The 23,406-nt window shown below is 39.7% G+C and overlaps 2 protein-coding genes and 1 long non-coding RNA gene across 3 annotated transcripts; 1 reads left to right on the top strand and 2 right to left on the bottom strand.

Annotated features, from left to right (window-relative positions):
• Positions 1-4,365: 4,365 nt before the first annotated feature.
• On the bottom strand, positions 4,366-12,817 carry ankle1 (ankyrin repeat and LEM domain containing 1). Its single transcript, XM_061033811.1, has 9 exons — positions 12,374-12,817; positions 11,419-11,571; positions 11,142-11,247; positions 10,806-10,929; positions 7,803-10,274; positions 7,226-7,394; positions 6,381-6,543; positions 6,153-6,285; positions 4,366-5,927 (listed from the first exon to the last, which is right to left on the bottom strand). The coding sequence occupies exons 1-9, from the start codon at positions 12,436-12,438 to the stop codon at positions 5,761-5,763; spliced, it is 3,552 nt and encodes a 1,183-aa protein (XP_060889794.1). The 5' UTR covers positions 12,439-12,817; the 3' UTR covers positions 4,366-5,760.
• A 1,178-nt stretch (positions 12,818-13,995) lies between these two features.
• Positions 13,996-22,454, bottom strand: alpi.2 (alkaline phosphatase, intestinal, tandem duplicate 2). The gene is made up of 11 exons (XM_061033812.1): positions 22,289-22,454; positions 21,615-21,731; positions 19,257-19,372; positions 18,865-19,039; positions 18,565-18,737; positions 17,381-17,506; positions 17,210-17,279; positions 16,088-16,222; positions 15,582-15,773; positions 15,347-15,463; positions 13,996-14,643 (listed from the first exon to the last, which is right to left on the bottom strand). Exons 1-11 carry the CDS (start codon positions 22,416-22,418, stop codon positions 14,372-14,374), a joined length of 1,623 nt encoding a protein of 540 aa, XP_060889795.1. The 5' UTR covers positions 22,419-22,454; the 3' UTR covers positions 13,996-14,371.
• Positions 20,133-20,403, top strand: LOC132965973 (uncharacterized). Its single transcript, XR_009670158.1, has 2 exons — positions 20,133-20,201; positions 20,247-20,403. It is a non-coding gene; the product is annotated as an uncharacterized LOC132965973 (long non-coding RNA).
• Positions 22,455-23,406: the final 952 nt, after the last annotated feature.

Here is a 23,406-nt window from a genome sequence, read left to right as displayed (position 1 = left end):
CTCTTGTCTCTTCTTATTCCTCTCCCTTCTCCTTCCTGCCCTCCCCCTCCTCTCTCGCCAACCAACACAACCAAAGGGTGGATTGAGGGGCTGATGTGCAGACCTTGTCATTCAGATTAGGGCCACATTGTCAGCTCAGGGCCCTTCTCTCTCTCTCTCTCTCTCTCTCTTTCTCTCTCCCTCTGCTTGCGTGTCCCAGATCGTTCTTCCCACTGTCACCCTCGTCCTGCGGCCAGAGAAGACCTTATAAAGCAACATTCCTTCTCAACCACTTCTGTCAATTCTAACGCTGTCACTCAAATCAGTGTTCGGGAGAGCAGAGAGAGAGAGAGAGAGAGAGAGGTGCCGAGTTAGCGGTGTTGCTCCCAGCAAGGACTGTGCTTTTTGGTCCGAGCTTGGGTGACGTGTCCATGGATAGTAAACTGTTTTTTTTTAAATTTTTTTTAGAGGTATTTCCAGTTGAGGTTATTTATTTATTTATTGTTTTGCTTGCAAGATGACAAGCCTTTCAGAGACACTTAGACAGAAAGGAAATGACAAAAGTAGAAGCATCTCTTGCGATCCAAAGGAGACAAGAGACGCTACAGTCTTTGTTGTCAGGCATCTAGAAGGGCTTCAAATCTTCAACTAGCAATTTGGAGTCATTTGACTCAATGGAAAAAGGCTATCAGAGTCAATGTGTTATTTTTAAAACTCTTTCTGCATAGAATGAGAGATTTCCACCACATTACCTTAGTCACTCTTTGTCCTGCACTATAAAACAGTTCCAGCCACGTTTCTCATCCGACCGCATCTTGACTCACTGCCACAGTTTTATTGTCAAGTCTGATCTAATTGCTACCGGAGCTTTGTGCTTTTTTTTTTCTTCTTCATGATGAGCAGCAATGATTCAGCAGTGGAACCAAACCCTTCTTTTCAAGATGGCGTACAGTTTCTTTATTAAGGGGGGGGGGGAGGTTGAAGAAAACGCCCTAGTCTTTAGCCACATCATAGCGAAAACAACAGCTCTATTGATCTGAGTGAGTCGACACAGTTTCATACCGGGTGTCCTCCTCATCCTTTTTCCTTGCATGAAGCCCTCGAGGCACACTGGCGTGTCTCTAGAGGACGCTCAGCTTTGCTTCAATGCAGCATGATGTATGAATACTAGCTGCAGCCTGCTCACAGGTGCTGTGCGAGTACTGAAACCGGTTATGAGTCAGGGAGTTTCAAGATGACTTCCCTCTTCCAACTGCTACTTCAAGTGAAGAAAACTGTGCTCCCATGCGCTGACACTGCCTTTGGTGTCATGATGACCATGTGTCATCCAAATTAAAAGTGAACACAACTCCTGACGCCCTGCAAGTAAAGCCAGTTGAGTTTGTGTTCGGATGCTTTTTTCTGTGTTACCTTCAGGTAAGGTTAGACTCAAAAGAGTGTAGAAAAAAAGTAGAATTTGCATGTCATGATGTATGCCTATGTACGGTAAATATATGTATCAGTAGGTGGTATGTATTTGAAATATCTAAATTGTAGTGAATTTATTGAATTTAGACGTGTTTTCTGCTCAATGACTTTCCAAATGTCCTTACGGGCTCAAAGAACAAAAGAGGTGTTTAGTAAGAAAGTGTGAGAGTTGAATCCACCGTGAGACTCGCTCCCTCTGCATGTCTGTCGTCCCTGGTCACCATCAGGTCCGTGCTCGCCCCAGTGAACATTCAACGCTGTCGGTGAGTTTGTGCTAATTTGGACCAAAACCATCGACCGTTGATTGTACCCTGTGGCCAGTCTTTGTCTTCCCGTGTCTCCAAAAAAAGTCAGAAGGACAAAAAAGGTAAAACATGCAGAAACCTGCACACAATGACTCTCTTAGCAGTCACATACAGAGCGCTGCATCCATCCCTCTAAAAACAAGCAAACAAAAACAACCTCCATCTTTCAAAACCACAGCAAAGGTCACAATCAACATTCATTGCTGTCGGTGGGTTTAACTGTGTGGAAGAGCTCGCTGAACGATGAATGCAACTGTGTCCCAGATTTCATCCCGACGTCAGGAGGAATAGTGTCACGAAATGCTGATGATGGCCTTATTTATTTCTCAGCCTGCCCCATGCATTCACCCCCCCACCCCCCCCCTGCCAACAACAGGCGCACACAGGCAGTGTGAATTGACAGGCAGTTCAGATTGCATCTTGATCATGCACGCGGGGGCGGAGGGGTCCCAGCAGCAGAAGATGAAAAAAAAAAAGATGTACGAGATGTTTGAAAGAAAATGACCTTTTAGGGAATATAAACAGAATATATGGCGTGCATTGCATCAAGGCTTTGATAAATGATATATTTGTTAATATGACATTCAAATAAACAGCAAAAATATGTTTAATATATATGGTAGATTCCAAATGACCTTTTAGATAAGAAGAGGCTTAGTCATCAAACTTCATGATTTAATCAGGCTGATTTTAAAGATTTGACTACACTAGGGAAATGTGAGTATGAATATGTAGGCAGACCATCGTTTTTACACGCCGAGCAATAGTTGAAATAGTAGACGTATGTTCTATAGAAATAAAATGTTTATGTTTTGTGAAATAAAAAAATGAACCTGGGTTTTAGTCAATTTTTTAAAGAATGTTTTGGTTTTATTACATGACATTGATTTGTAATATTTCATTAAATAAATTGTCTCCAGTCCAGCCCTCAGAGTGATGTGTTCAGTCTCTTTTTTTTTAAATCTACTGTTTCTTCCATTTAGTTGCAGGAGATGTGTAAGTGATGAGTGTGGGTGTAAGTATTCAGGGCTGTTAAATCATCTGCTGTAGATTATGCCAGCTGATTGACAGCAGCACGCCGCTCATCATGTCAGTCTTATTCGCCTCAAACATTTTCTCTTCAGTTTCAGTATCTCCCCACATCATTCAAAAATAATTTTATATGCACATATTTTTTTAGTGCAAGTAATATACATATGATCTAAAATAACAATGGCAACCTTTTAAAGAAACGTTTTTTGAAATAAAGATTTTGGACTAAATACAACACTAGTTCAGCTGTGACACAAAGGCGCAAACAATCCCTTCATCAATCTGTACAATATAAAAAATATACAGATGACACTGACATCTATTCTTTTTTTTTCATTTTCTATATTTTTTAAATGTTAATCACACCTCTGAATTTGCCTCTTTCGTTTTTGAAAATCATTTTAGGTTCAATTATTTTTATTTATATTAAATTACAACATGAGGGATGTGATGTAGTTTAAATGTAAATTAAATAAATAAAGAACTTTTTATCACGCTTACCTCTTTTGAAAACATTTTGCCCCAAAAAAACATAGACTAAAGAAAAACGTTTTTGATAAAAGCAGTCAATCATTGACTTCTTATTAAATTAAATGTGATTATTTTCACAATGCGACATGTCCGTAGTGTTTCAGTTACACTTTACACGTTACAGTTACACGTTTGTTTTTACAGCCTGGTGTAGTTTGATTTTGTCTTTGGATAATAATAAAAAAAATCTGATGAAACTCCCGAACACGATTAGCTCCTGACTAAGTTTCATAGTCTGTTTGTACCTGCACTTTATTTTGAAGTCAATCTGAAATGTGTTGTTTCCCGATCATAACTACTGCTTGACCGGTGGAAATTAAAACAGTTCTGGTGCAACTGGAAAGCCCCGCTTATAGTTTCATTTATGCAACACAGGGGTCACTGATTTTCAGCTGTCAATGTAGCCCTGAAATATACATTAGAAGATATACTGTATGACAAATAACATTCTGATATATTCTCATTTTATGACTTTGCCTACTCATTTAAGGTCATTGTCAAAGGAGTCAAAACTGTGAAATGATGATGTGCGCAAAGATGAGATATGTAGCCCTGCTCTGTTAATTAATGACATGTTCAGGAGGACATTCATTGTGTAAATGTTCTAAACCACAATGCTTCTTAGAAAAACAACATCTAACCACTAGCATAGATCTATGAAACCAAGTGAGTCATAACACTCAGTAAAGAGCATTGTTCCTGAATTAGGCGTGCATCATTTAGCAAGAAAAAGAGTCAACTCATTTCTGCAAAGCTCGCTTCATGGTCCACTAATGCAAAAAGTGTTTGCAGGCAGCGGATGCATTCGTTAGCAAAATAGTAGAATGAGTAGATGAATTCTCAGGGTTATACAGATGTTCAAATTAATTCAAAAATTGTGAAATTAAACTGAGTTTTTTTTATTATCTATAAAATAGAGTTAAAACTCTATTACTTCTAACCCTAGTGGAAACCAACCAGATACTGTTCATAGAGACAAAAAGTATGACATCCTTTGTCCACTAGAGGGACACCAGTACAAGACAAGGAAAGGACTGAAGAGTTGTCCAACTCAGCTTTGTCATTTTGTATTTTACTACATTTACATGAAAGCAAAGTAAAGAGGCAAAACAACACAGCAGTCACAACGAAGGTTTATGACCACAATGGAAAAATAAATGTAAACTTGTATGTATAAAAAGATAAGAAGTATCATACACAGACATGGGACTGATGGATTTTAAGACAATCAAGAAAAAAAATCACAATGGCAGGGTTTTATTTCAAAAACAATCATACCTGAAAAAATCAAAGGCCTTATCATCACGCCAATGATGGAGTGCACTCATTTTAGAAACTTAACACATCCAGTGTTGTACTCCCTGTATGATGAACTCATTTATAGTAAGTTAGTTTTTGATCAACCTGAGAATCTGGACGTATAAAAATACATTTTTAAAATACAAAACTTTGATTCAGATTGTTTGTTAATGCTTCTTGTGTGAAATAAAGAATATATGCAGCTTCCATGTGATGGATCATGTGTTTCACCTCCGAGGACATAATGAATGGTTTTCAAGCTCACTGCCCTAAATAATTACATTTACACCATGAGACATGAGAGAGAGGTTATTTTTTTTAAGAAGCAGGTGACAGGTTTTGTTTCTCCATGAAGGTCAGGTTAGACCGACTTTGCTGATTAATAAAACAATGATGATTATTTATTTACGAGTATTAGCTTAAAACACAAACTGGTCCGGAGACTGAAATGTTTCCTGGTCTAACATTGTTAATGGTTAATCTACCAACACTCACAGGCATCCTTCATTTATAAATCCCTAACCCTGACCCATCAGACTATGGAAACAAATAAAATCACACACTAACACATTTCAGTTTCTTAAACTACAGACTTAATCGATGATTTATCTGTACCAATAATCATGCTATGTACTAGTAATACCATTTTTTAACACTAGAAAAAAGACTAACAGGTTTTCTTTGTTATTACCACCCTTCAAGCTCCTTTTAGAAAATGATGACTCATTTGAACTGGGTTGTAGATTATTTTACATGTACTATTTTTGGTTTGACTTACGGAAGAGCTGTTGTCTCACAGTTATGATTTAAAAATTTTAATCATGTTGACCCTTCTTTTTGTACTTAAAAATTATATTGTTGCACATTCTTAAAAGGCTGAATCTAAAAAAAGGAAGCAAGTAAATGATGGTAAAGGCCATTGGAAAGATTCATTAACTGATTCAGCGTGTATCTATGAAGGACAGAGAGGTTCCGGTTCAATGGCAGAGAGAGAAATCAAAGCTGTGTGTAAGCTCGCCGGATCTTGATGTTTCTAAAGGTCATAGGAGCACAAATACGTTCAAAGAAGGATTACCTTGCATACTCAAATAGTGGTATTCCCTTTAAGTGCTAGGTTGCTGTTCATAAACCCCTCCACTAGGGGTCTCTACTGTCTGATGTCAGCTGGTCTGAGCTGTCTCTCACCCTCAGCCAGGAAGATCTGCATGGCTCTGTACAGCAGGTGGACGCCAAGCTCCCGTTTCCTCTTCACCTGCCAGTTGGACACCACGCCGTAAAAGTCCCCCCGCTTCTTATTGGTCAGCATCTTCAACCCTGAGACAGGTGGAGAATAAATCAGTTTATTGACATTAAATAATAGACTGGCATGGTATACCATAAGTCTTATAAAGTAAGAACTATAACAATATTTATTTGATGTGTGACACTGATTTTTTTCATATGAGAGGCAGTGACAAGGTGGTTTAATGAGGAATGAGTATTCAAACGAGTGGATAACAAAGCTGTTTGCTACTTCCCAGAGGTAACTCTTGTACTCACCAATGGCCTCCACCATGCAGGCCTCTCTTGTGTACGCCTCCACAGGGATGACGTTCTGGAAACAGTGCAGAGAGATGACGCCCTGCTCGGCGCCCCACACTTGGAGGATGTGCTGCACCTTGGTGCACAATTTCTGTCACGCAGAGATGAAAGGTTAAGGTATAGCAGTGGTTTACATGTCGACTATTTCAGGTTATTCATAAGACCGCTCTGTGTGCACTGCTTTACCTTGGAGGTCTTGTCTCCTTTGTAATACTCTAAAGCCTCGTACAGGTGGCTGTAGGGGCGGGAGCGTTTTCCTTTCCCCACATAAAATATAGCATTGATAAATGTCTGGAAACACTCGTGCGGGGTCGTCGTGTGACTGCGGAATGGGAGGTTTTTTGTCACTCTGGAAAAGAAGAAAAAAGGTTGTAAAATTTTGAAACTGGGGTGTTTATACAACAGAAGTGTTATATATAAAAGTAGTTCACAAGTCAACTTGACTGAGTAAATACAGTAAATGCTGTTCTTTATTCCTCAGCTGTAAGAATCATTCAAATGATATTTGTTAAAATAAGACATGTTACAAGACCAGCTACTTTCAGTCATTTTGGATCATAAACATAATGAAGAAAATCCCCAAATAAGCCAAAAATAAACATGATAAATCTTTATGTGTCTTAGTTAAAAAAGTCTAAATATGACCTATTTCCATATTAATCGTAGCCAGCTGTCCTTATAACGACAGCTGGTTTATTTTAGGACTTTCAATGCCATTATTTAGAGATCGAACAGTGACTAGAGTCAGAAATCGGAGAGAGGGGAATGACCCGTGGTAAAGGAGCCAAAAGTTGGATTCAAACCCCGGCCGCCCGCTTGGAGGACTACAACCTCCGTACATGAGGCATGCAAACTAACACCTGGGCTACCTGCACTCCATAACGAGCTAAATATTGTAGAAATTAATTTAAATGCCAAATATGTATACGGCCTTCTTTACACATTAGGAGTTTTCCATATCTTGTTCCTCAGATTCTGCAACAACATCACACAGAAGAAAGCAAATAACATCAATCCAATATACAGCAGACCTTGGGTCTAGCAGCAGGTAGTTAAAACTTGACTTGATGATGCCTTCTCTCCACTTCCTGTTCTGATCTGGTTGGTCAAACTGCTGGCACAGAGCCTGCTCGTCCGCGTGGCAACAAGGCAGCTCGAAGGTCCTCAGCGCCCGGCACAGCTCTGGACTGTAACCCAAATCTAGAGAGAGGAAAGGAAAACAAGCAAATGTCTGTTTGAGTGTAAATGACGATAAGCTAAATTATAATAAGAATATTAATATGCCTCATTCATTCAGTAGTTCTAATAACTTCCACCCACAAAGTAATAGCAGAGCTACAACGCAAATAATGAGTTTCATTTTGCATTTCATGCTTCATTATAGAAGAGATTTAACAGTCAACTGAAAGCTTCAAGTATTTTTGTACTTCACAATAAAGTCAATTAATAAATAATTTGGTTAACTGCTGATGTAGTAAAAATAATTCTTTCTTCAATTTATGTCTTCACACACTCCCCGTCTCACCAGAAAACTGTTCACAATACAAACCAAAGATACAATCATACCCTACCGTGGCTAAGTTAAGTTAAGTACTGAGCCCTCGTTACCTGTTTGTGGCTGATCTATCTGCTTCTGCTGATGTCGTGATTTGGAGTTTGACTCCTGCAGCAGGCGGCACAGTCTTTTCATGTAACCGGGCCTGGTCCGGCTGCTGATAGGGCCCGGGCTCTCCCCGAGCTCCAACAGTCGTGACCTCAGCTCCTTGTCAGTCATCCCTCTGGTGTCTGGCATCACTCTCTCCTCTTCCTTCCCCTCTTCCTGTGTCTCCCTAGGAGGCTTCTCGTTCTCCTTCCCTCTGTCCTCCATCATGTCGGAGTGCATAGATCGCCAATCGTAAATGATGGTCTCCTCGCTGCTGCTGCTGCTGCTGGTGGCCGCCGTGCTCATGCTGGAGCTGAGGGAGGTGTCTGCTGTAGGTGGGACGTGGGTCTCGATCAGCTTGTGGCCCTCTTCTGTATCAGTGTAGAGATACTCCACTGGTTCCTCAATGTCCTGAATAAGAGGTCGCCCCCCGGGAGTGTAAGAGAGTTTTGCCAGGTGCTGTGGCCTGCGGCAGCTTGACAGCCGGCTCATGCTGTACCTCGGGGTGCATCCAGTGCCTGGAGTGCAGGGAAGGTCGGAGTCTTCTCTGGACCTCCTTGGGGAAAAATAGCTGGAGCTGGATGAAGATGACACAGAGTCGGGTTGAGAGCTACACTCCTCTGTGATCCAGGCATCGTCATATTTTGGGTTACCTTCTTTGTCCCCAAGAGAAGCTTTATTTGTGTTTACCTTTGTTATTGCTTCATCCGTACTTGTCAGATCATCTGTCAGGAATTCCCCGCCCTCTGCAAGATCCTGGCCTTGCATGGCCAGAATAATCTCTGCAAGGTTTCTTTCATAAGCGTCCATCGAAGAGTTCTGGTCTTTCTCCAGAACGACAGTGTCCGACAAAGTCTGCGACTGAGACGTAGAGTTAGTGACGCTCTTGGGGAGGATGAGGGTGTCAGCTTGGCTATGACTAACACTTGAACCAGCTCTGAGGGTGCTGGACTGTGTATCCTGGGAATCAGTAGGAAAGGAGTTGCCTCCCATGCTGCTCCCTGAGTAGGACGGTGTATAACAAGGTGCATGTGGTGAATGGTAAAATTCTTCTCTGCTCGGAGACCTAGGCGTCTGGCGGCGTGTACGAACCGGTGTAGGAAGGGTCTCTTCAAACAGAGATGAAGTGGAGAGGAGGCTCGCTGGAGTTCTGCTTGTTCTCAGCGAGCAGCGACTCAACCTCGAGCGAGTCCGGCCTGTCACAAAAGGACTCGGTGTGAACGGAAGATTGAAGTCTTCACGTAACGCGTCAGCTGCATTCTCTGCCACTGGCTGGTCATCACCAACTTCACTTAAGGGGTTCCTGACAAAATCACTACACGCCTCATATACATCATCATTTTGGTGTTTCGATCCCGACAGAAGCAGATTTCCCTCCATACCTGTAGTTTCTGGTATTATATCCATCTTAGGATCTGTATGAACATGTGGATGATTCCCACCTCCACTTTCTGAAAACTGTGTAGGATTCTGAAGTCTTTCGTTAGATGCAACACCAACAGAAACGTCCTCTACCCTGGGATATACAAGATGTTTGGGGTGAAGAGAAGCTTCCAGGGCACTGGTGTAATGGTCACTCTCACAGCTGCTATAATGACTGCTACCACTGCTGCCGCTGCCATTACCATCAGAAGCTGGCTGTTCTGGTATATTCGCCTGAGCCTCTTTCAAACGGTCACACTCCTCCTCATCACCACTTTCCTCCAAAACACAGTGACTGATGACCGTTTTCTCCATGTTTTCCTCCGTGCTTTCGCTGCTTTCCCTGCAGAAAACATAAACGTGATCCGGGGATGTCACGTCGATGCCCTGCTTCTGTAGAACAGTGGCCATGCGCTCTGAATCCAGGAAGTCAGAGTATTCAGACAGGTCAAAAGGCAAGTTCCCGCCGCACTGGCCGTCGTCAACAGCAGGCTTCTGTTTGGGGAATTCAGGACTGAAAACAGGGAAATACTCGTCCACATCTCTGAAGCTAACACTCTTACGGCTCACTCGCCTGGAGGGAAACGCTGGGAGAGTGTCTCTTCTGGAGGGAGAGATTGTGCTATCAGTTGTTGCAGCATGTTCTTTTGCTTTTGATGTGAACCCATCGTCGTAACTCAATACGTCATCCTCTTTAAGGACTTGCAATGCAGCTGCAGGCCCCACTGCAGACATGCGGGTGCTTGAAAGAATAGAGGGACATTCAGATGCCCATTGTGAGGAGGAATTGTTCCAGTCCTGGCCGTGATTCCTCTTAAAGTCTGTTTCAGAAAGTCTGTTGTATGATGGTCCTCTGTAACTCGGCCTCCCATTAATGTGAGACATGTTGAAAAATGATGAGCGCCTGGTGCTGCTCAATGGGGCTTCACCAAAGTCACTTATCATAGAAGAGTGGGAACTGAAGCTGTAGTCTGATTCAGGGTAGCTGGACGTGTCTTTCTGGTCTGAGTACACGGCTGTGAAGAAAACAGGAGACATAGAAATTATTTCTGGCCATAAGTCAAAAAATGTCTGAGAAAATGCTGCAACTCGTGATCTAGTCTTTTTATAATGTCTTAAGTTCACCTGATGACAAACATATTCTATATTTAGTTGGCAGAAATACATACAGCAAGTGTTGGTCACACATTTTTTTTGTCATTACTCGCTACATTTTTAAGGCATACCATAAAAGATCAATGCAGGAATTACTCTCCATCTTAACATTCTAAGATTATTTTACGATTATTGCCGTTGTTGTTTTTTTATTTTAGATATTAGAGGGTTAAGGAACTACACGACTGGCATGAGATCAAAATACTATATCCGATATTATCTAGGTACTATGATTTGCTAAACAATATGTCAGACACTTGACTGGCTTAATAAATAAAAAATGGTATAAACTGTACTTTTAACCTACTATTGATACAGTACATTAGATAAAGTTTATTGGACAAATTAAAGTGGTAGGTTAACCCAAACAAAACAAATTCAGAGAGACTTACAGTACTGGAACTGAGGCAGGTCGTCGTCCTCCGTGTCCACTGAGCTGACCTGATGCTCCTGAAGAAGCTGGGCACATCTTCTATTCTCCTGCTGCTCTGCAAGCTGCCCTGGTGTATTACCGTCCTGCAATGATTTAAGGAGATAGCAAGGTAAGTATTAAATTAGTAGATATCTTGTTATAGAAACAGTGTTGTATTAAACTTAATTTAAAATTGCAGGATCTTAATGTGTACATATCAATGTATTTTTGATAATGCATTGATTTCCACGATCCAGTTTAGCTGTGTTTGATCTGATCCATGCACTTGATTTATGATTGATAATACAAGTCGTACATTATCTTTGCTGTTTGGGTTCCCTCCATTTATCAAGAGCAGCTTGAGGTTTTGATAACACCCCCACAGCGCAGCAATGTGTAGAGGAGTCAGTCCCTCTGATGACCTGGGAGAAAGAAAGACAAACACACACCTTTCAATCTATCAACATGTTTTTTTATGTTGTCTTTTCATAAAGGATGCTTGAAGTCTTCAAAGCGTTACGATCTGCAGTTCAAAGGTCACCACTGCAAAGAAGAGATTTCTATCAAATATAACAAGGTGTTTTAAACTTTACCTGACGTTGGGGTCTCCTCCATACTGCAGCAGCATTTTCAAGCAGCGTATGTTCTTCTCAGTCTCTTTTCCAACAGCCAGGTGTATTGCAGCCACACCTTTACTTCCCACCAGGTGAGGACACGCACCCTCTGACAGAAGCAGCTGCACACATCTGCCGAAGAATAGAGATCTATTACAATCTGACATGTATTGTTTGACTCTACCACATATTGTTGTTTTACTGTATTGAAGCAAAAAGAAGGACTAATGACTGTAACGTTAGCTCTGCAATTGTCTAGGAGGTAAAATACATTTTAAGCATTGTGCGATATTCCAGCCAACATTTCAGAGTCAAATATGTGTTATTATTTGCACAAAATTCAATTAATGAAGATAAATGTTCTGTTTGTCATAATACACACTATTTATGGACTGATCAATAAACATAAAAATAATAATAATAGTCTTGTTTTTTTTTTTTTCAAACTAACACTCTGTAAAGTAGTTCTCCAAAAAAAAAATTAAAAACTGATTTGAAAATTATGTTAGGTGCTTTTGTTATTGTAACATAACATGTAATAAAAGCAGAATTTAGTAAAAAAACAAACACTTCACAACCATGTTATAACACAAGTAAAAGGGTTTTAAATACGTCATGTGCTCAATGTCTATCCCACTTACAACATAAGGAGTCACGATAAACTTTAGAGATATTTCTAAAAACACAAGGATCATATAAACGCTACATACAAATGGGTCAAAGCTTTTGTGGATTTTACAACAACAAAAGCATGCACTGTTGAAAGTAACAACTTTAGCAAAGACATCGAGCACACTTAATTTACTTCCACGAGTGCTTTTGGGAAACTCATTTTAGATATTTTACAGATGGTAAAGAATTCACTGAAATGCAATGTGTCGCATCTTATCAACATGTCTGACCATAACAAAGAGAAAGGGGGGCTGAGCATCACCTTGGTTCTTCATCCTTCACTGCTTTACAAAGTTGACCTTCGAGCCTCCTTGCCCTCCGATCCATGTCCAGAGTTATTTTATTAATCCACTTTTGTCATTCAGACAGATTTTTGGAATCAACCCATAGTCGAGACCTGTGCATGAATCCTTGTAACATGAAACAGTAAACAGATACCAGCTAGCTAAGCTAATAGCGACTAAGACGCTGCCTTTCAGAGACCAACACGTCTACCTCGTTTATACAAACCACACAACAGTCAATGTGTATTACTCTTAGTTTCCAACGAGCAGTTTTTTAATCTTCACTACCTTCGTTGTTAAGGACCAGCAGACGCATATTATTGAATTTCCCTCCAAACAGACAAACCATCCCCCTCACTTGCTGGCAGGCGGAAGTCCCGCCCACACATGTTTCTGATTAGACAAAGCTTTCATTCCAACCAATCAGCTGAGAACTTGGTAAAAAAAAGGGTGCAGGATACAGCAAATGGCCTGTAGGCGACAGACTCATCGATACTTCAGCTTCAGCTTTACCCTTGTTTCACCCCTCACTGTTTTTGTGTAAGTTAAATCAAGGTGCTAAAAGATAAGAAGAATGATTCTGACAATTAATTACAAAGACTGACCTCTCTCACATGTTTCAATGCACCTATTTGTCACTTCTTTTTAGACCTGGCATCATGATGTGAAGTCAAGTTCCATTTGTTTTGATCAATCACTCTTACTGTTACAGCTTAAGATCCATAGTTAGGTTATGTATAATATATGGGCTATGTTATATTTATATTATAATATAAATAAATGATAAAATAAAGTAAATAGAAAATGTTGGGGTGATTCAAAGTAATACTTGGCATGTAGGCCTATGCAATGATTGGTGTAAATAGGCCTAATTGTGCTCATAGTTATTGTCAAATAATATTATTATTAACCCTCAATAAATGTATCTTGCATTTCATCCCATATTCTTTAGTAAAAATAAAAGAAAACAAAAATTATTATTTTGTCAGAATACATTTTATTCATACCAAAACACAATACAACAAATCATAGACACAAAGTGAACATTAAAACCATTTTCACACATAAACCCTTTTCACACATACGGAAATCGCCTGAAAAACTCCAGAGATTTGGCTACCTGGAGGGACTTCAGGCTATGTAGTGGCAGCATATACTCTGGAGATTTCAATTCGAGCCAATAGAAAGAGAATGACGTTTATATACAGTGACCGGCTAAAGTGTTTGCACGCGACCACTACGATCTCCGTACACGTAATTAAACGTCTGCATTGTGTTTTCTGTTTGTCAGTATGTTGTTCTCCACTCTTTAGTGGATGTTGTCATTCCATTGGACTACACATAGCATTGATATAAAGGCAAATATTCCCATTACGTTGTGTAGCGGACACTGTTGCTTCGGCCGCTACTTCCGCATTGTTAATTTACCTCAGGAAACGGCTAGGTCGGGAGAATCTCTGGATTGTAATGTAATTATCTAGGACTAGATATTATCCGGAGTGCATATGTGAAAACGACTGAAGAGAAAGTGGGGCCCTTAGTTAGATGGAGGAGATGACTTGTAATAATTTTGTAGAAAGAAGAAATGTAAAAAAAAGTGTAAATGTTAGTTATCATTAATTTACAGTTTTTCCATAAATAAATGAAAGATGAAAAGTAGTGTTATACAAATAATCTATTGTTGTCTAATATTACAAAATCAGTCCTTAATCACAAATATTAAAGAAAAAACACATTTTCATATAAATAAATTTAACAGAGTGATAAAAGTCTTGGCTCCAAAACACTGCTGCTTTTTATAAAGAAGAAAGGTCATCTGAACAGGAGAAAATTGATGGCAGTGATTTCAAAGCTGTGCGACTATACAGCTCTTAATTCTTTACTTGAAGTTCAGCATGAAGAATAATTTTTTAACCAAAATTGTATATATCACAAGTTATCCCAAGGTCAGGACATTTTCCCCAGAGGCTGTTTTCTCAGACGGAGCAGAGGGAGAGGAGGAGGAGGCCCAGCAGGAGGAGCAGCAGGCTGGGGTGGATGGATGCAGCGTGGTTTGGTGGGGGTAGTTTGCAGTCCTCATAGGGCTCCAGGCAGGCGGCATAAGCCATGACGTGGGCTATGTAGCTCTGCTCCTGGACTCCGTGGAAGAGGTGGGACATAGGACCTTTGGCAAAGATGGCTACGTCCTCTATGCCATGAGTCTCTGAGTCAAGTGGGACAGGAGCCTGCTGAAGATAATCATTACCCGCTGAGGAGGAATGAACGAGGGAGAATTAAATCAGTTATTTTAACGATAAATAAATCATATACATATACTTTGCATAGAGGGCCTGTATATGATAGAGTCCAAAACAACTGCACAACAAAAAACTCTGTACTGCATCATATTAATGTATTAATCATAAAAGAGCTTCTGTATACCTGCATTATGTTTTAAACAATTATTAATAACACACAGTTGGTAACTTATAGTTGATTAAAGTGATAGACAGGCTTATCAGTGAATAATTTCAACAGTTCCGAAAGATTTTGGAACTGTTTTGTTTTGTATTGATGCTTATAATACAATAAAAGTTCATTATTTTTGTCTCTGCAGGATTATATGTCTTACATGTCTTTTAAAACATTGGTATTTAATCAAATTAAATGTACCTTATAGGTATAATATCCCCATATATGGGGGTGCAAAATGCAATAAATGTAGAAAAACAACATTTGGTAATTACATGCTTAAGGGATCATCTTTAAATCTGTTTAATAAAGAAACAATATAATATGTTAAGCTATTACCTTTTTTTGTATGGGTGACTGGTTGGAGACTCATCCTATTAAACACTCTCTTCATACAGACTCAGCTGATCTTTGTGTCTCTACAGCAGGTATCCTGTTTCACCACAAGATGGAGCTATACTACTGCAAGGTCTTTTTAAAAGTTCTCTGTGTTCACTTACATGAAATTGTTTCGTTTACATCAGGGCGAGTTCCATTGACAATCTGGTATCCTGGTCCGTTTCCATACACAGCCATGGTGAAGTGTTTGTTGTCCTCCGCTATAGAGCGAGACACACCTGGAAATCATAGGATAAATAAGTGTCTAATGGTGTTTTTAAACTACACCTGATGGTTTTCAGTTTTTATCATAAAACATTCCTTATCCAACATGTACATTCTGTGTGTGAAATTTACCCAAAACTGAGTTTCCACGTGCAGAACCTCCTCCAAAGGCGAAGACATGGGAGTGGTCTGCGGTGACCACAGACATGGTGTCCAGCTCACTGGTCAGTTCAGCCGCTCGCCCAATGGACCGGTCAAATTCTACTGTCTCATACAGAGATTTTTTGGCATTCCCTGCATGGTGAGCGTGGTCAATTCTCCCACTTAAAGTCGAAAAAGAACATAACTTTCTAATAAGGATCAATAGCATAGCTTTTCTATAGAATTCAGTGTGTTTTAAGTCTTATTTATTAATTTTTAAATGCTACATAGAGGGTTAAGTATTCAAATCTCATTTCAATGTGGACAAAGGCCAAATTGTGTGTAATTCTAGCCCAAAATCAAAACTTTGAAAAAATAACTTGACATTTCTAAGTAGTAATTTTTATTGTAAAACAGACAGTTAAACCGACAATTTCACTTAGATTAAAGAGTGTTGTTCCGTCTGGGAGCTAACTGTAACAAACAATCACACTTATCTTCTACAAAGAGGAAAAAGCCCTTTGGGTTTTTGCTGAGAATTTTAATTGCTTTCTCCACCATCTCTGTCAGGGAGGGGTCCATGGACTGATCACGTTCTAACTCGTAGCGACAGTCTTTGGGCTCAAAGAGACCTAAATGCAGAGAAAAACAGACACATGGCAATTTTAAGATACTCCAAAGGGACTTTGAGTGGAGCTTGCTGTGTAGGTGCCATGATGTGATTAGATGTATGCAACTCAAGTTGCAAAATAAAAATTTAAAAATAATTCCGTTATCACTCTCAATAGCAAACTAGGCCAATAAAAGAGGAGAATGTGTTTATTAGAACTCTGCTAAGCTTAATCTTTTACCCTGTCCTGTTTTCAGAAGGACACTTCTGTGAATCATTTATATGCATATCACTATTCAATCTGGCAATATCTTGAATGTCTTCAATAAATCTATTATCAAAATATAATATAATAATATAATATAACATCTCAGCAACATTAAGGTAGTCCAAAATGTGGAAGAACACTAAAGACAATGTCTGTGTAAAGACGGTCAGAATGTCTTATTTGTTTGCTTTGCCTTATATGGGAGATCCTGTTCATTTACAACATTGTTAGGTGGGGGTTGTTTCTGTTATATAAATCCAATGAAGAAATCGTGAAACAGACTGGAGATTATAACACCATTTAATCGGTCGAGGTCAGACAACTTCATCAAACAAGCATGCTTACAAATCACTTGACTGACAAAGTGCTGACAAAGTAACAGTGTTCACAGTGCTGCTTATATTCTGTTAAAAAGGTGCAACCCACAAATTCCTTTCTATTTGGGTGCATCACCATAAACAATGAAGATGACATAACACTGATTTGTATACGTATCATATGTAGACTCTCTGTCTAGTAAACAGTTGCTGACAACATATAGTTGGCTCCTATCCATATATAGATCTGCTACTACTTAGGTGCTTCACCCACATAAGGTTACAGCTTCAGACACCCAAAGGTAGGAGTGTTAACAGGTGGTAGACCGACTTGAATAATACATTTCACAAAGTTACCAAGATGAATGAATTTCATAAAAATTCGTACTAACAAACATGTTCAGTAAACTAAAGTTCATCTTACCCATCAGGAAGTCTGTAGTTGCAGGGTTTACAGCATCAAAGTCAGCTTTGTTCCAAACATATTTAACATTCTGTAGGAATCAATATAAAAAACACACAAAAAAATCAATTCATTAATTAATTCACACTCAGCTCAAAGCAGATGTTGAAAATGGTCAGATCTACCACTTGCCTTTTTGTTCTTCATCCACTCTGTTATAAGATTTGTTCCGTCATTCCTGACTCCTGTACGAGATGGATACTCTGGGTCCTGAGTGTTGTTGGGGAACATGTACTGGCGACCTCCACCAAGTATGACCTGGAACCAGACATTAGGGGCTATTGATACATACTTTATACTCTTTACTTTTTACATATACACTATCTATACTTCACACAGCTTTAAGTGGCAGTAGAAATAGTGATGTCACAGGGTGCTGGTTTAGCTCAGTTGGTTGAGCAGGCGCTCCATGTCCAGAGGCTCGTCCTCACTGCACTCATTGCAGGTTCAACTTCTGATCCTGACTCTATTTGTGTATGCCAAATCCCACTTTCTCTTCCTGCAATTCCTGTATCTCTAAAGCTGGCCTATTAAGTAAAAGCATAAAGCTCAAAAGATAATCTTAAAAAAACACTTGGTTTTAACTGTGGTAGGTAATGTTACTTATCAGTAGAGCAAAAACATTGGGATAAGGTCGCATTGGATGAGCGATTCAATCGAAGACAGGGGCATGGATCTATCCTCCAGAACCAGAGTTATGCAGAACGGAGCACTATGAACTAATTAAAATGGAGGACAGGGATGGAAGCTCCAGATTTCTTTCATCATGGCTGGCAGAAAGTGACGTCATCCAAAGGCCTGGGAGGAGGAGGAACAGTGGGCAAACAGGGACTTGATAATGCTGTTAGACAGGCTTGAATGGCGATAAATAAATTGGAGGTTGAATGTTATGCCTTTTCCCGTGGACCACGCTTTTGAAAGGTCAGCCCTGCAAGTTGGAATATTAGTTTGGTGGTTAGCACTGATACCTCTGAATCAAGAACGCACACCGTCTTCACCCTCAACAACCAAGAGGAAAGACGGCCTCTGTCACAAGTTGCTCTGATCTTGCAGGATAGTGGCAGATAATGAGGCTAGTTTCCTCACTGAGTGCTTATCCATTTCATTAGGGCACGAGTATCTTGAGTTCATTTTGACATACATGTGTGTTAAACTCTTGTTTGGGATTTTAATTTTTGCACATTGCATCTCAGTTCAACCATCATGTTGGCTAGTAACGATCAAATCATTTAGACTTACTAGGTTTTTTTTTTTTCAATATCTCATTAGGGATTCTCTGTCATCCCAGCTTTAAAAAAAACAAAGGACAGACTTACATTTATCTCTGTGTTATGAACCAGCTGGTAAGCAATGTCCCGGCAGCCATTTTTGACAGCCTCTGTGGTGAGGTCAGAGTCAGCGTACCAGTTGCGGTTTGCAGTGTGAGCGTAGGCCGCACCAGGAGACGCATGCTGCACTCGAGTTGTGGTGACAATTCCCACAGATTTCCCTAAAAAACAGACAGAGACATAACATTGCATTATTTGTTACTGTCCATATTGTAAAGAATAAATGTAATCTATACGTCTATAACTAACTTATTTAAACTTTTTTGGAGCACATATGCATAGACTTGCCTGCTAGTTTGGCGCGGTGCAGAATGGATGTGACTTCGTTCCCTTTGGTAGCACTACAGTTGTACCTTGGGGTGGAGGCACTGACACCCAGGGTGCCATAGTTGGCTTTAACACCACATAGGTATGCGGTTGCTGTGCCAGCACTGTCTGGCATCTGCTGGTCCACATTGTACGTCTGCAGGGGGATATAATCATAATACATAATCACACACTCATCGTTTCATGCATTTTTCAGATTTTCATTCTCAGTTATTCATGCTAAGACTTTGAGTAGAATAGATAACATTCTTTTTTTTTAGCTCAACATGGGATGGTATTAGAGATGATCACCTCTTTTTTATAAACAAATACATGTGTGGTATCTCCATTCACTCAGTGTAAGTGTCTGTCACCTTGGAAAGGGCTACATTAGGGAAAGTATCCATAACCAGACTGCTCTCCTCCCCTGACTTTCCTGCCAACTGTCCTTTGAGGATCCGCGCAGCAGTCACAGTCGGTATCCCCATACCTGTGAGCAGGTGGAAACACACCTGAGTGTTAGGTCATGTCAGTCAGCCTAGCACAAAGCCATCATTGTGCTCCTCATAAGGATCAGCTGCTGTGAGAGTTTAAAGGGTGGTGAATGACATCAAAGTTATTTACGGCCACAGGTGGTGGACAGTTTGCATCGAACATTCATAAATACTGTATATCACATTTTTTGGTTCAAACTTGATATTTAAAAATATATATATTTCATTGAAAGTCCATCGCACCATGGCACAAAACCCTCATCAGCTTTGTTATGTCATTGGGAATATCTGATCCTAAACTGCAAATGATGTATTCCTTCTGATATGTTTAGTGCTATAAATCTTTAAAAAAAATGATCAGATTGATAACAGGCTTTGTAATTAATAAATAACAAAAACTATTGCATTGCAGGTAGATATACTGCATAACCCTGTTTCTAGTGGGTTACATCTAGCTTCAACATTAACATTTTTTCTCTGGGGGGCGCTGATAGCCTAGTGGATAGTTTGTGAACCCCATGTACGGTTGCAATAGTCCTCCAATACGCAATAGGTTCGTATCCCACCTGTTGCTCCTTTCCCGCATGTCATCCCCCACTCTCCCCCCTATTTCTGACTCTATCCACTGTCCTGTCTCTAAAATAAAGGAATACCCCCCCCCCCCCTCTGTTCTTCATCTCTTCACATTAAGAGTGGTGGAAAGAACTGCACTTAAAGCTTTACAAGCTTTTGAAACAATGAAGGGAAGGGCAGCTTATCAATGTATTAATTGTTTGGACATGCCTCAGTGGACACAACTGTGTGTGTGTGTGTGTGTGTGTGTGTGTGTGTGTGTGTGTGTGTGTGTGTGTGTGTGTTTCTTTGTAGAAGACCTGTGTATGACACAGAGTGATAAATTGTTAGTAATTAATTAATATAATATCTTGAATGTGCTGCTATCAGCATGAAGGTCTGTTTGAGTAAAGGCTATAGCCCACTTTACCCATACATTTATTTGATCAAGTGGAGGTGCCAAATGCGGATCTTGGAACAAAGTAAACACAAGTTATGGAGGATTAGTGACAACTTTATCTTTGAGAGGGGTGAGGGGTCAAGGTGCGGTGAGGGGTCAAGGCAAAAAAACTGATGACGAAAAAAAATGTGCCTACCTTTGCTCCTATTTATGGGAAACAAGTGGCAACCTCCAGTGCTGACAAATGAAGCCAATGAGGAAGAGCAAAAAAATGCATTTCCCCGAGTGTCCACTTAAGGCTGGCTCCAAAAGCCAAAAGACATCCCATTAGGTCCCATAATGATATTTTACAGCAGTAATAATCATCTTTACAGCCTACTACAGATGATGATGGTGATGGTTTTTACAACTCATCCTTACGGACTGTACAAAGGCTAATACTTATTTAAAGGGGAAGCATTTCACTGACAGGCAGGCATGTTGTAGCTTTTTGCCTGGAGGTTAGGCTTAGGCTACTTGCTAACTCTTGTTAATGACCTTAAAGTGTCGCCTCTGTTTGAGATTTTATTATTTAAAATACACTAGATAATAATTGGGGGTCTCCGTAACCAAGATATTAATTTGGTCCAACTCAAGTCCACCTTTTTGACTGCTTTTCCATTGGCCTGAAGTTAGTTTGTGTCAGCTTTTTAAACATGGCTGCTGCAATCATTGGCCTTTGTAAAGCCTTCTCAGAAATCAATGGGTGACGTCACTGAAACTCTAGTCTATGAGTTCAATTTACTACCACACAGCATTATAACAAAAAAAAGCCTTGACCTGAGTACAATAGTCAGCCTACCATCTTTACAGATTTTAAAGTTTTGGGGAGTTGAAACTTGAAACTAGTTTGATTGTCCAAAAGTGTCTAACACTTTATCAAAGAGCTCAATAAGTTCTCGATGAGTTTCTGTGTTTCACCTTCTTTGGTATTCCTTTAAAGAAGCATGTGGAAATAGCTGCATGCAGAGTGAACTGCGGTTTAGCCCTAGTTCGGTTTGTTGTGCTTGGCTTTCCAAGCAGTAGTAACTGCTGGTGATCACATGTGAACATTCATCTCCCACTACCCACAACCCGCAGCTTTTTGGGGTCACATCTTCCTTCTCTGTTGGTGAACTACTCCCCAAGAAACTGTTAGGATCCCATAGTGCTTCTTTTCACCTGATCAAACAAGCTGAAATAAATGAGACAAATGCTCCATATTTAAAAGACTTTGATCTGTGGGAAAGCTTCCCTCTCAGACTCACCGTCCCCCAGGAATAGGATGAGATTCTTGGCTTGGTGCAAATTACGCTGAGCGCTCAGGGCACTGTGAAGAGCCTCTCTCCCTTGGTGGTTCCAGTAGCTGGCATGGAGCTCTTCATCTACCAGTAATACAAATATAGTGTCATATATTAACAGAAGTGGCATAACACACTTCATCAGGTGATGCTTTTATTTTCTTTGATTCGCAAGAAAGCTGTTTAAAAATGTCTTCTTACATAAGTTCCTTTTTCAAAATTAGCCATAAAATAAGCTGATGATGCAATTTCCCCATTAGTGGAAAGTCACAAGATACCATCATTATTCATATATAAGAACAACCAAGAGGTTGATAATGTGAACTTGTAGTGTTAGTTTTATGGTTATATATAAATGAAGCAAATGACTATCTTTTATAAACCAATTGGAATTCAGATATATAAGTATATTTCGTACAATTTGAAGATTAACCGACAATTTCAAGGAAGCAACCCTGGCCTGTAACAAAGGTTTTTTGTTACTTGCAACTTTCTTTCTGTCTTTAATTAAATGTGATTTGATTGGGTTGCTAAAGTATGGCATGCCTTTTTCTTGTCCTTGAAATCCAGTTGTGTAAGTGTAGTGTGACAGCAGATACAAAACTTTTGTCCAACAGCAACAACATGTAATATAGTCTTACCTGAGAAAGAAAGAGTCAAATGCACTGACATGAAAATAAGTAATCCAGTAGAAATAATCTTATGTCTGCTTGCCATGGTGCTGAATATGGAAATTAAAAATATGAAATGAAACCCCCTGAGTACAGGCATGTGTATCCACACAGTGAGGTCTCTTTTTATAACTACAGCGAAGGAGCAAAGGGCACTTGAAATAACCGTTCAACATGAGTCACCTGTTACAATACATGCACCCAGTTTAAAGTCAGATTGTAGATAGTTTCAAGCAAAAGGTGCAGGAAACCAAACAGCTTTCTTGCATTCTCAGTTTAAATTCCAGTTGACTCTAGAGTATGAAGTACAATGGCAAGTAAGAAATCCACAGTTTGTGGAATGTCTTAGTGCCCCATGCACACTGGCCAGCATATTAAGACTGAGCAGCTTGTTCATGTTAGATACATCACAATAATCCAGAACAGATAAAATGGTGGATTTATTTTTATTTTTACATAAAAGGAGGAACAGGACTTGCTTCTATAGAAAAACCTTGAAAAACATTTGGCTTTTTTTAGCAAAATACTGAATGTGCTCCCTGAAGAGTAAGTTGTCATCAGGTAAAAACCCAGAGATTTCTTAACCTTCTTCCCTGGCAAATCTGATATTGTACTAAATCACAACAACAAAACAGTAAATGATAGCTTCATTAGCATAGAACAGTAAAAGCAGATTTTGTCATATTCTGTTCAAGGCAATTCTTATCCTGTAGATAGTCACTAAAAGTGGGCCCAGAACAAAACCTTGAGGTACCCCCATGTGGATTTGTAGAACACCTGAGGCAGCACCTTCTAACTTTAAACCCTGGGTTCTATCAGTAAGATAATTGACAAAGCACCCAACTGAATGCTCTGAAAACTCAGTAGCTTTAAGCTAATCTAGTAAGATGTTGTATTATTATCACACTTTCTTACTCTAAAAAAGAAAAAAAAACATAAATAAATCACCCAATAAACTTTGATTTAATTCATCCTTAGTCTGTATTTGTTAATGTAGTGTTTATTTCTTCAGCTGAGGTGCAAAGACAGCTGAAATATATCTGCTGAATGCTGACCAGGAACAGCTGCAGTCAGTATTGTTTTAGCCA

Source organism: Labrus mixtus, chromosome 3 (genome assembly GCF_963584025.1).
Source record: "Labrus mixtus chromosome 3, fLabMix1.1, whole genome shotgun sequence".
NCBI lineage: Eukaryota > Metazoa > Chordata > Actinopteri > Labriformes > Labridae > Labrus > Labrus mixtus.
Note: the sequence above shows the minus strand (reverse complement) of the source record. Positions and strands in the feature narration are given on the sequence as shown.